General features: G+C 40.0%; 1 protein-coding gene across 5 annotated transcripts in view; it reads right to left on the bottom strand.

Annotated features, from left to right (window-relative positions):
* Window positions 1–12,226, bottom strand: part of MAP3K4 (mitogen-activated protein kinase kinase kinase 4) — a 144,594-nt gene that overhangs the window by 90,886 nt on the left and 41,482 nt on the right. For all 5 annotated transcript variants that reach the window (XM_073337847.2, XM_073337848.2, XM_078852214.1 and 2 more), the window contains one exon: window positions 5,450–6,837. In XM_073337847.2, the coding sequence (XP_073193948.2) occupies window positions 5,450–6,837 (1,388 nt within the window). The remainder of the gene's footprint in view (window positions 1–5,449; window positions 6,838–12,226) is intronic.

The raw sequence follows: 12,226 nt of genomic DNA, 5'->3' as shown, positions 1-12,226 counted from the left end.
AAATACAAAATAACTAAAAATGGTATTTTCTAATACTAGAGATAATACAGCAAGACTTTCAAATACAGGGCTTCTATTATTAGACACCTAAACCCCTATTAAGCCACTTAAGATGCCTGATTTTCAGAAGTTCTGACTAGCCACAAATTGTTCTCTGCAGACATTTTTCCAGCAACTCTGAAATATCGCACCATTTAAGTGCCAAAATATGGCCTTCTTAGTAAAATTTACAAAAGTGCCTAAACTGCTTACAAGCCTTAGTTCCATATCCACACAAGTTAGGTAACTAAATACTTTTAAAAATCTGGGTGTAAGGCACCTAACTCTTATTGAAAATGGGACTTAGTCACTAGGGGTATGACTGCACTGCAATTAAATCCTGGCATCTGGCCTGGGTCAGCTGACTCAAGCTCACTGGGCTCACGCTGCAGGGCTCTAAAAACAGCAGTGTTGAGGTCTAGGCTCAGGCTGGAGCCCGTGCTCTGGGAGCTCACAATGGAGAAGGGTACCAGGGCCCAGGCTCCCCCAAGCCCAGATGTCGACACTGAAGTTTTTAGAGCCTGCAGTTTGAGCCCCACAAGCCTAAGTCAACTGACACGGGCCAGATACCACTGTTCAATTGCCATGTAGACATAGGCCAAAGCACTTTTCAAAATTTTACCCCAGGTCTCTAATTTTGAAACAGACATTTGAAAATGTTGGCCATAATCTTTAAGGCCCAGGTCCTACATGACTTTAATACAGATGAAGCCTTTCATCTGCATGGAGCTCATTGTAGTACTGGGTCATAAGTGTGATGAATATCTAACCTCAGTTTCATACTGCATATAAACATTTTTATTCAAACAAATTAAATTTCCTGAGTTTTTAGATATTAATGTTTAAATTACATAAACAATTCATTTTCAAAATAGGAGAGTTCAGGAAACTTTTTTTTTTTAAATCAAAGCTCATTTTTAAAGAGCCACTGCATTAAAATTTTCTTTATATTTTGTAAAACGTACATGTGTATACTCAAGCACACAGGCAATATATAAAAATTCTTTAACGAAAAGTAACACAAAGGTTTACAATGAAACACCAATGATTTCAATTATTATAGCAAGAATGCCACCCTGATTTACAATAAGACTCACCAACCCACAAAAGTAAACTGTAACAGATACAACTATATAATAGGTAATATTTCCAGAAGGAAAAGAAAACAATGTAAGGACATTTGCATAATCACTGCAAGACTTTAAAGTTATACATAACATACACATATGTAACAGAACTACTTCTGCAAGTCTTATCTGAAAACAAAGTACTACAGGTAGGATAGTTTTGTTACAACAAGTGTTCTTGTAGATTAGCAGTGTTGTCATTGTCTCTAACAGCTAGTCTACAAGGGGAAATTATTGTGGAATAAATTTGGGTGTGAATTTAAAGCACACTAGCTACTCTGCACTAACTCCCCCTGTGGACAGTCTGACGGCACACTAGGAATGCCTTTGTGCTCATTAGTTTAACACGCATTCAAAAGTGTATTAAGCTAATTTGCACAAAGGCACTTCTAATGCACAATAAGTGTCCATGTAGAGAGTTAGTACAGAGGAGATTGTGCACACCAGCTACACCATGATTTTTCCACTGTGTAGACAAGTCCTCAGACTGAAGAGCCAATATCACACATCCAATATATAAAATTGTGCATTAGTCTAAATTTTACTTTTGTGTTTTCAGTACAAAAAATATCAGTGAAATGTCACAATTTTAATACTTTTACAGGAAACTAATAAAACGAAAAACACAAAAATGGAAGTGAAATAAAACCCGCCACAATCACAGCCCTAATCAGCATTTGAAAATGTGTTCCAAAGTTTAGGACAAAGGAGGCTGAATATAAAACCTGGAGAAAACAAAGTCTGCTAACACTGGGTAAAATTTTCAAAAAGTGCTTAAGTTACAGTAATTTAGGAGCCTAAGTCCTATTTTCAAAAGCACTTAAGTCCCCATTGGGACTTCGGCACCTACGGCATTCACGCATTTTTAAAAATTGTACCTATTATGGTTTGATTCTCAACACAAGTACATTTGTACACTAACATGATACACATACAAGGATTAAATAAAGTATAAGAAAAAACAAAATTCGCAACAAAATATATAATTACATAATGTTTCCGTTATAGGTTGTTTTGGGGAAGGGAAAAGTGGAATTACTTAATGTATATGGTCTGCAGTAATAAAAAACAACCCTGCAAAACTGATAAGATATTTACAATAAACAGAACCTCAGAGTTGCATACGTACACTTACAAAAAAGGAAATTATACCTTAATGTTAACTGGAATTTTTCTTTGAAAGGGACTTTTTAAAACTGCAGTTTCTAATAGACTCTAAAAGTTAACCCTTTTAATAGCAATCCCTGAATTTAAGTAATTTTTTTTAATTATAAAAATTATATTGTTATTCCCTTTTGAAATCTACAAAAGTTTTTTCAGAAAGGACAATGGGACTGACTTACAAAGGGAAACAGTGAAAACGACTATATTCAGAGTACTGTCAAAATGCAAAAAGTAGGCAAACTGAAAAATATATTTGCTGTATTCTCTTCGTTAGCTGTAATCTATTACTACTGTAGGTAAAGCATTTCAGAGAAATGTGATTTCCAATTTGATATCCCATTATTTTGGGGGCTAGCACAGGAAGTTTACAAATGTTGTTTCAATAGTCCAAAAATGATGGAACAGCTTAGTGAAAATGAGCACCACTGAGTGCTACGAGGCCATAAAGGTGTTCTCAACTATTCTACAAAAAGATTAATGATCAGTGGGTCTTAGAAGTACTCCTCTGCTTGATTCTCAGAATGTTTAATCACAGGGACCAGCAAGGGTTCTGCCAACTATTGGTGGTTCCCAGTCTGTGGTCTGAGAACCATTGCTCTAGAAAGGCATGCAGCTGTATTTGAATAAACAGGAAAAAAATATGCAAAGACATTCCTTCAAACCTTGGAATTATTTTTCATTCCTATTCATTTTTAAAAGTATGCTCTACCTATCGGGCTAAACTTTCATACATAGTTTCCATTTGTTTTTAGCCTATAAAAATGTGAATGCACATTTGTTCACTAATACCGAATGGCACACACACATCAGCATGTACATGAACTAAGATTTTGCACATGCATATGCTTCAGAAATGCACAAACATATTCTCATACAAAATCTTGGAGAACATAAGTAGAAGCCAGTTTGAAGCTGGCTGCAATTTCAGCCAATAGTTTTAATATATTTTTTGTAGAGAACAAAATGATCTCAAGATCAACAGTAGTACTACTAGCATGATTCTTCACACCATCAAGTTACTTATAAACGTGAATTTATTAATCCTCAAAAAACCCTTGTGAGGTATATAAATGTTATCCTTTTACAAATAGGAAAACAGAACCAAGAGGATCCAGCAACTTGTCCAAGAGCACAGAAGGAATTCATATTAGAGCTGAGATTAGAAAGCAGAAGGATCCCTGTGTCCCAGGACTAGTCATGCCACTAAACAATGCTACCTCATGATGGAAGAAAAAACCTTGACTACTAGTATTGCTAAATACATATTGTCTAAAACTTGCGTAACACTGTTTATGTCATGATTATTGAAGAACATATGGTAGGAAATGTTATTTTTGTTCCAAAATACAAACATGTAATAAACAAATTCTATAAATTAGCTATGCTTATTTCAGTATTAAGTGTCAGGAGAGTTAGCAATTCATGAAGGTACATAACTAGTTTACTAGAAAGGATTTCTCCATGGAAAATTGTTGTTTCTATCAAAACATTGTTAAGGTTATATCATCAATCACAACTAAGGAAATACTTATGCTACGTTGAATAGCAACTTAATTACATGATCAGATGCCATTTCTAAAATATAATAAAATACCCTACTTTTTCTTCTTAAAGTTATATACAAACGTAGACTCTTGCAAGATTATTTCCATTCACGTACACTTACACTACTATCATGGTCACAATGGTTCGCAGCATCATTAACAAGAAAGAAAATATACACCACAGAACATTTTAAGTTTAGTCAGCAGCTGGTATTATGCAATTTCTTTTCAACAGCTAACAGATTTTCTTAAGTGAAGTTTGTGGATAAAGCAGTTAACACTGAAGTGACCAATATGCCTTAAAGTTTTTTCACTATTGCTCAGTATTATACTAAATTTGTAGTATGTTGTGTAAGAACAGTTTACTGTGTAGTTAGGATTAGATGAAGTGAAGCGTTTGCATATACTGTCCTTACATGTGCGGTGTGCTGAAGTCTACATCTACAAAAATAGATGGTAAACCATAAATGGCATTGTGGCTTAATTCACCTCTGGAGACCTGAATTCAGATCCTGTTTGGGCTACAAATTCTAGCCATAAAAACTTCAGAAGTCCATAGCTAATTATCCTGGATCTTAATTACTGCATGACATTTCAACCAGTACACTCAGTTTATTGCTTCCATCATTACTTTCCATTTAAATCACTTATAATTTTCTTTATTTAGTGTATTATAACCTGAAACAAAAAAATGAAAACAAATAAGAGCCAGTGGAAAAATTTAATGGACTTAAGCTGCTTTCTTTCATAGATTTTAAGGTTAGACGAGACCATTAGGTCACCTACTCTGACCACCTATATATCAAAGGCCATAGAATTTAATCCCATATTGAGGCCTATAACTTGTGTGTGGCAAAAGCACAGTTTCCAGAAAGGCATCCAGTCCTGATTTAAAGACAAAAGATGGAGAAGCCACCATTTGCCCCTTGGTAGTATGTTCCAATGTTTAATCACCCTCACTGTTCAAAATGTGTGCCTTTCTTTCTAATTTGAACTTGTCTAGCTTTAACTTCCAACCATCAGAACTTTACCAAACAATAATGGTGCTTATAGTAAACACAGTTTATACTACATGGAAGGTTCATTCTTACTTTTGCTGAGGTCAACAGAAACATTTCTTAATTTCATTGTTAGCTCTTGTAGGCTCTTAATGGTAGCGCACCTCCTTTCTCTCAAAATTAAAAGGATTAACTCATTAATATAAAGTTATCTCAAACAAATATGGCAATTAGAATGAGCTACTGATTCTTGGAATTTACCAATTATTACTACACTTTAAAAAATGAGAGTGAGACACTTTATAAATCAAATTGCAATACCTGAGAAAACACCTGTTTCTAATTAGCAGAGATTACATACCAAAGGTAAGAAACAGGTGTGTCCAGAATGAAATTTTATTTTTATTTTAAGAAGGAGAAAAATGTAAGTCAGAAAACTGGTTTGTCAGGTGAAAATAATTGATGCTTTCCAAGCTCTTGATTCAACTGTGGTAGGTAACATTTGAAACAATACTGAGGGGGGGTGGGGAGCCGAGTGAATCTACAGTATTCCCATTTATGCCAGCAAGGAACCTACCTCCAGCTGGTGATCACCCTTTACCAATGCCATACGGGCCCTTTGCAAGGAACCATGCATTAGCTTGTGAAGTCTTAAAATTAGTTTCCTCAACCCCATTTGCTTCAGTGCTTTGTCTACAAATGGCCTGTAAATAGAGGTCAAACAGTGTCTGCTGCAGCCTGCCTCGGCACTGCACTCTGGAATAACCCAACAGGCCAAGTCATCCTCTGATTCAAGCCTGTCAAGCTTCCTTGAAAAATGGTCCTGTAGCTGAAAATCAAAATTTGGCTTATTGGTAAAATTGTTCTTGATGGCTTGTCTGAGTTCCTCAACATTCTCCTCAGAGATTTGTTCTTCATCTTCACTTTCCTCAATGCATGTTCCTGAGGATTCTTTTACTTCTGCTTCCCTACCATCTTCCTCATCCTCTGGATCATTTTCCTTGGACGGTTGAGGAGAAGGAATTTCAAACACTGGCCAGCCAATGTCAGACAGATTCTTGATGCCCAAAACAGTTCCCATAATCCTTAGTTTCTGGTTTAAGTCTTTTGTAATGTTTAACCACAGACAGAGTGCCTGCACCCTGTCTTGGAAGTCCTTTGCAGCATACTTTTCATAGTCCTTTTGAAGGGCCTGCAGAGATGGATAAAGTGCTTCTACATACTCTAGCAGCTCCATTATCCTCTTTACTTGCTCAAAGGAGACCCGCTGACGATGGAGGTGTTCATAGTAACTTGTGTAACCCACAGCACTAGTTCCATGGGCTGCTTTGCAATGTCCTTCTCCTGAAGTACCATTGAAACTGGCTTCATTTCTTACACAGGAGAAGCTTTCATACTTCACTTTGAAGGTGAGGATTTCATTAATAATATCTGGGATGGCTTGACGGGCCGTATACAGATAGAAATCTTGGTCATTAATGCTCCGGCCTGCATGCCATGCTTGCAGCTCAAGCCAGATCAGTTCATTGGATCGATTCAACCAGACAGAGGAGGTGTTTTCCTGTCCTCTCTGTTCCCGGTCCTTTTTCTTTGAGACTGAGGTAAGCTTTAACAAAAGCCGCAGGGTTTCAAAAAATTTTAAGCGGTCTGCTGGGCAATCAGTCCTAGAAGTCTGGCGTGCAGTTCTGGCTATAGGCATGGGCACAGAGACTGGAAGCTTAGCATTGCTACAGCCAAGGCTGAGGTAAGGCTTATTGAGATCAACATCTGGAATTGATTTTTTTGGCAAGGACCCACCAACTGAGTCTAACATGAATGAGCACTGCACATTTTTCTTGAGATCTCGTTCTGTTGTCCTAAGGGTGGCTCGAATCTTTTTCCCGTGCTTATAGCTGTGCTCTTCCACATTGTCAGTGGTTTTGCCATTATCTTTTTGTGGAGGCTGATTTGGTGCACTCATCTTTTCTGTAAAAGAAATTGAAAAAGAATTTGACTACAGCAACATGAGGACCTTTTTAAAGAACACTGCTCCTTAACTACATTTTATGAGTCTTATTTTATTTGTACTTTCTATCCACCCAAGCGTCCAAATTTTGTTTTATTTATATCATATGCTAAATAGATAGAAAGAAAACAGTTCCATAATTAAAAGTAATATCTGCATTTTGATTTTATAAGTTTAGGTGGCATTTCCTTGTTTATTTACAGAATGCCATAACCTCCACTAATAGAATTTATACTGTAGTTATCATCATGGTATCTGATCAACTTACTGATTTTAAAGGTTATATACATAGTGATACGTTACTCTAAATCTCCATCTATGGGAATTTAAAAAAACTGAACTGGGAAAAGCTAAATTAAAAAATCTAGGTCAAATATTAGGTATCTATAAAATGACCAAACAGGATTTTTCTACCTCTGAATATCCATCAATCTTAATCCACAAATTACTGGCACAACACAGTAGCTCCAAAATTTGCTCTTTTAATTACACAGTCACTTGGACACCAACAATTCATATACACAAGTGAAAACCCTAGAACACATATAATTCCCGAAATAAAGAAATGCTGAATCCACTTAAAAATGAAGAGCACACCATTGTATTGTGGGATTTTCTAACAATAGGTTTAACTCTGCAACCACTGGTAAGAACATTTTGCAGTACTAAATAAAATTGTAATAATTGACTTCTAATTATAATTACCTCTTTTGCTGCATGTGGCAGCTGGAGTCAGTGACTAAGCAGCAATCCAGAGGGCACAGAGGGACTAACAGCCTGGACGCAGATTGACTGTAAAGGTTGGGGCCTGCTTTAGTTTCTTGCATACAGTATTTACAAAACGGGGAAATCAGCAAGTGATCAAAATGTGAAATTGTCAAAGTTACACCACCAAGCATTTTGTCTGATGCAAGTAACTCTCCTTTCTTTACACTGAATACATTAGAAGTGTAATAAAGTGGTAACAGTCAGAACAGTGTACCCAACCACCTAGATTCTCACATCTCAGTAGTATCTTATTGAAAATATTTCAGCAATGATGGAATGCTAATTACAATTCAGCACTTTTAAAAATATATATCTAGTAGCTAACACTAACTGTATCCACAAACAGATGGAAACAAATCAAACTGTTATTTCCCTAGAACAGAGGAACAGTACAAAATGCTGTAAACATCCCACGTTGCCAATGCACGATTATTCCCTATATTGAGTACATTCCCATACCTGTCCTTACAGAAAGTACCTGCATTATAACCCTGATAGCAATCAGGGAGGTGGCCACTAATCAAGGTTCTCCTCAAACTCTGTGATTGCACAGCCTCTGCCAGAAGACACTCTTCACAGACTGATGCCTGCTGCATAAAAGTCCAGCCACTGGTCTCCCCTTTCACAAAACAGCCAGAGGAAAAAGTGGTGGTGGTACCCCTCCCCTTATCAGTTTTAGCCCAATAGTTAGGGCACTCACCTGGAATATGGGAGTCCCTGGTTCAATTCCCCCCTTTACCTGATAGGGAGTTAGGAATTTGAATTTGGGTCTCCCCCCACTGCAGGAGACTGCCTTAGTCATAGGTACAGAGGAATTTCTCAGTCTCTCCTCTCAAAGCTGTTCCACTTTTTATAAAATAAATAGTCCTTGAAGAAGGGATTTTAAGGGCATGTCTATATGGTGATTTAGTGTACGGCAAGCTGGGATGTAAAACGACAGTGCTCTAGCCTGCCACACAACAAGTGGCTATATGGAGCCTGCTGCCTTGCGCAGCAGCACTACCTTCTTCTCTGACTGTTCTGTGGGCCTTTTGTTTGCTTTTGTCAAAATGTGTGAAAGGCAAAACAAAATGTTTCTGAATGAAATGTTCTGTTTTGACTTACCAAAACATTTTGACTTTTTTCGTTTGGTTTGGCAAACTCTATACAAATTTGCAAATAGTTTTGGTCAACCCAAAACTGCATTTTTCAGTGCATTGTTTGAAAAATGTCAGACAAGTCTAGTGGTAAGTTTGGGGAATGGAATGAGTGAGGAGGAATGAGGCCTGGTCTACATATGAAAATAGCATTATGTCAGCAACTGATTTTGCAGAATCAATGCTGCTCATGGATATAAATGTAAGTGCAGAGGACAAAAACTGTGTTTGTACTCTGTTCAGCTATACCTGTTACTAATGCTACACTATTTCCCCATGTAGACAAAGCTGAATCAATAGAGAGGCAGAAGAGCGGAACAAGTGACCACCATGTCTGCTGAAATCTTCTCCATCCAAATCTGCTGCTCTTTTCATCTTCATTAATTGCAGTCCCTGTTTTATAGGCTACCCAGGTCCCAAAGCTCCATACTCTATCACAGGGGTCGGCAACCTTCCAGAAGTGGTGTGCCAAGTCTTCATTTATTCACTTTAAGGTTTTGCATGCCAGTAATACATTTTAACATTTTTTAGAAGGTCTCTCTCTATAAGTCTATATATTATATAACTAAACTATTGTCGTATGTAAAGTAAACAAGTTTTTCAAAATGTTTAAGAAGCTTCATTTAAAATTAAATTAAAATGCTGATCTTACGCCGCCAGCCCATTCAGCCCGCTGCCAGCCTGGGGTTCTGTTCACCTAGGCCCGCAGCAGGCTGAGCGGGGCCTGCGGCCGGGACCCCGGCTGGCAAGGGGCTGGCAGCCAGAACCCCAGACCAGCAGTGGGCTGAGTGGGGCCGGTGGCCAGGACCTCAGACTGGCAGTGGACTGAGCGGCTCAGCCCGCTGCCACTCAGGGATCCCGGCCCTGCCCACATAGAGTGGATACCTACCTTCTCCCTGATTCTAGCCCATTCTCTTCCTCTCTCTCTGCACTGAGCTGAGGGTGGGAGTGCACTGAGCACAGGGCTGGGGGTGAAGGAGCAGGCTGGGGGTTGGGCTGCAGGGTCTGGCCAGGAGCTAGAAGGGGGGAGGGGGCTCAGGGTTGGGGCAGGAAGTTTGAGTGTGGAGTGCTTATCTGGGCAGCTCCCATTTGGTGTGAGGGGTGTAGGAGCTCCTGTTTGGTGCTCAGGGTGGGGGTGGGAATGTGGGGAGTGCAAGAGTCAGGGCATGGGGTGTGGGGGGGCTGGATATGTGTGGTGGGTGCAGGAATCAGGGCAGGGGGCTGGGGGGGTGTGAGGAGGGTGCAGGAGTCAGGGCATGGGGTGTGGGGGGCTGGGTATGTGGGAGAGTGCTGGAGTCAGGGCTGGGGTCGTGGGGGGTGCAGGGGTCAGGGCAGAGGGCTGAGGTGTGGGGGGAGGTGCAGGGGTCAAGGGCTGGGGGTGTGGGCCAGGGTCATGGGGGTGCTCCCAGCCCCCTGCCTAGAGCGGCACACGGCAGGGGGCTGGAGGAGATATGCCCTGATTCCAATCCCCTTCCCCAAGGCCCTGTCCCCACCTTGTCTCCGCCTCCTCCCCAGAGCAGCAAGCACGCTGCAGCTCTGCTTCTCCCCCTCCCTTGCAAGGGCCATCAGCTGATCGGTGGCAGGGAGGGAGAGGAGGGGCAGGAATCCAGCATGCTGGGGGAAGAGGTGGGGGAGAGGGAACTTGCCTGCCCTGCAGCAGCAGCCAGCAGAACCAAGCTTCTTCACCCTGCCCCCTCCCGCCCCGGGAGGAGGGTGGGTGCGGAGAAGAGCGGGCCGAGGCGGGCAGGATTTTTAATGACATGCTGCTGCCTGCCGGGGTCCCAGCCCCGGCCCCGCTCAGCCTGCTGAGCGGGGCCAGTGGCTGGGACCCAGCAGGCAGCAGCGTGCCATTAAAAAAATCAGCTCACATGCCACCTTTGGCACACATGCCATAGGTTGCCGAACCCTGCTTTATCAAACACAGAATGCTACCGCCCACCTTCTCATGCATACAAAGAAGCATGACCGCATCACTCCCCTCTTCAAAAAACTCATTCATATGGATCTAAATTTAAAATGTCCCCTCCACTGTACAGATCTCTCCATGGATCCACTCCAATCTACTTATCAGAACCTGCTCTGACCATCCGACCTTTTCCTTACATCACCCACATATTCTCTGTCCTATTGCACAATCTCACCCCTTCTTTACCAGAGCTTCTGCCACCAGGAATAGCCTTCTTTTGTATCTCAATTTCACAGACTCTCCAGCTCATTTTAAAAGTGAGCAGAAATTAATTTTTTCTTTCTTTCTTGCCTCTAGCAGAATGTCTCTCTATTAATGCTAATAAATATTTAACTTGGTATTTATATGTAATGATGAAGCAGCATTTTTGGATGTAGTTTATATGACAGATGCTGGAAAATAGGCCTTACATAGAATAAAGTTGTGTTGTCTTGGTTACCAGATATTTTATCAACAAAACTTTGGCTTTGTCTTTTTCCTTCCCTGGAAAATGTTGACATCTTTGGAATGGATGTAATTTGAGGACTTCAGTAGCTCAAACATAGGTCAGGGGTTTGTTACAGGAGTGGGTGGGTGAGATTCCGTGGCCTGCGTTGTGCAGGAGGTCAGACTAGACGATCATTATGGTCCCTTCTGACCTTAAAGTCTATGATTCTGTGAACTGCTGCTTGGTATGTAAATCATTCCTTCCTCTTTTTCTGCCTCTGCTCCCACACCCCGGCATTCTCCCACATCTGCCCTTTTTTGGGCGGGTGAGAAAGGGAAATAAGGAGACCCTACACTATATGTCTATTCACATTCTTATATGTCCAGTATGTGGACACTGGCTTCTTAATTACAAATCATCTTTTTTACTGTAGTATCACTGAATTCTACTATAGTATTACTGAATTATTTTTTAGGCACTCATTATAAGGAATTCCAGCAAGTGTACTTAATGATCAGATTGTACAGCAACTGATATCTTCCTTTTTCCTTGTCCAACTATACAGAATTAAATTCTGAAGGGCAACATTAAACACTTTAAAAAATCCACCAAAGATGCCTTTTGCCCCTGAACCTTAGTAAAATTTATTTCGGGACAGGGAGCTTATTTCTTCATTGTTCAATTTGCTTTGTGCGTTTGACATCATGTGTGTGTAGCTAGTTTCACAGATTCTTCTATATAGTCAGTCCATTATCCCTTTTTTCTGGGCAAGATTCACAGCAGCAGGGTAGAGAAAACACATTTAAAAAACAAAGAAAGCCATTGTAAAACCACAAAAGGCCTGGGGAACCTAATTGCAGATGTAGAACATGACATTACTTTCAACTTTTTTTTTTAAATTGACTAGATTTCAAGTTGATATGTGGTTTTTATTTTAAAGGACAAGAGAAAAAGATAGCCCAGGTTTAAAAATGTTAGCATTTAATCAACCCCTATTAAGCTTTGACATTCACATCTCATTTAGGCGAGTTTACAGTTATTATTGTCTGGTC

Source organism: Lepidochelys kempii, chromosome 3 (genome assembly GCF_965140285.1).
Source record: "Lepidochelys kempii isolate rLepKem1 chromosome 3, rLepKem1.hap1, whole genome shotgun sequence".
In the NCBI taxonomy this organism is placed as follows: Eukaryota; Metazoa; Chordata; order Testudines; family Cheloniidae; genus Lepidochelys; species Lepidochelys kempii.
Note: the sequence above shows the minus strand (reverse complement) of the source record. Positions and strands in the feature narration are given on the sequence as shown.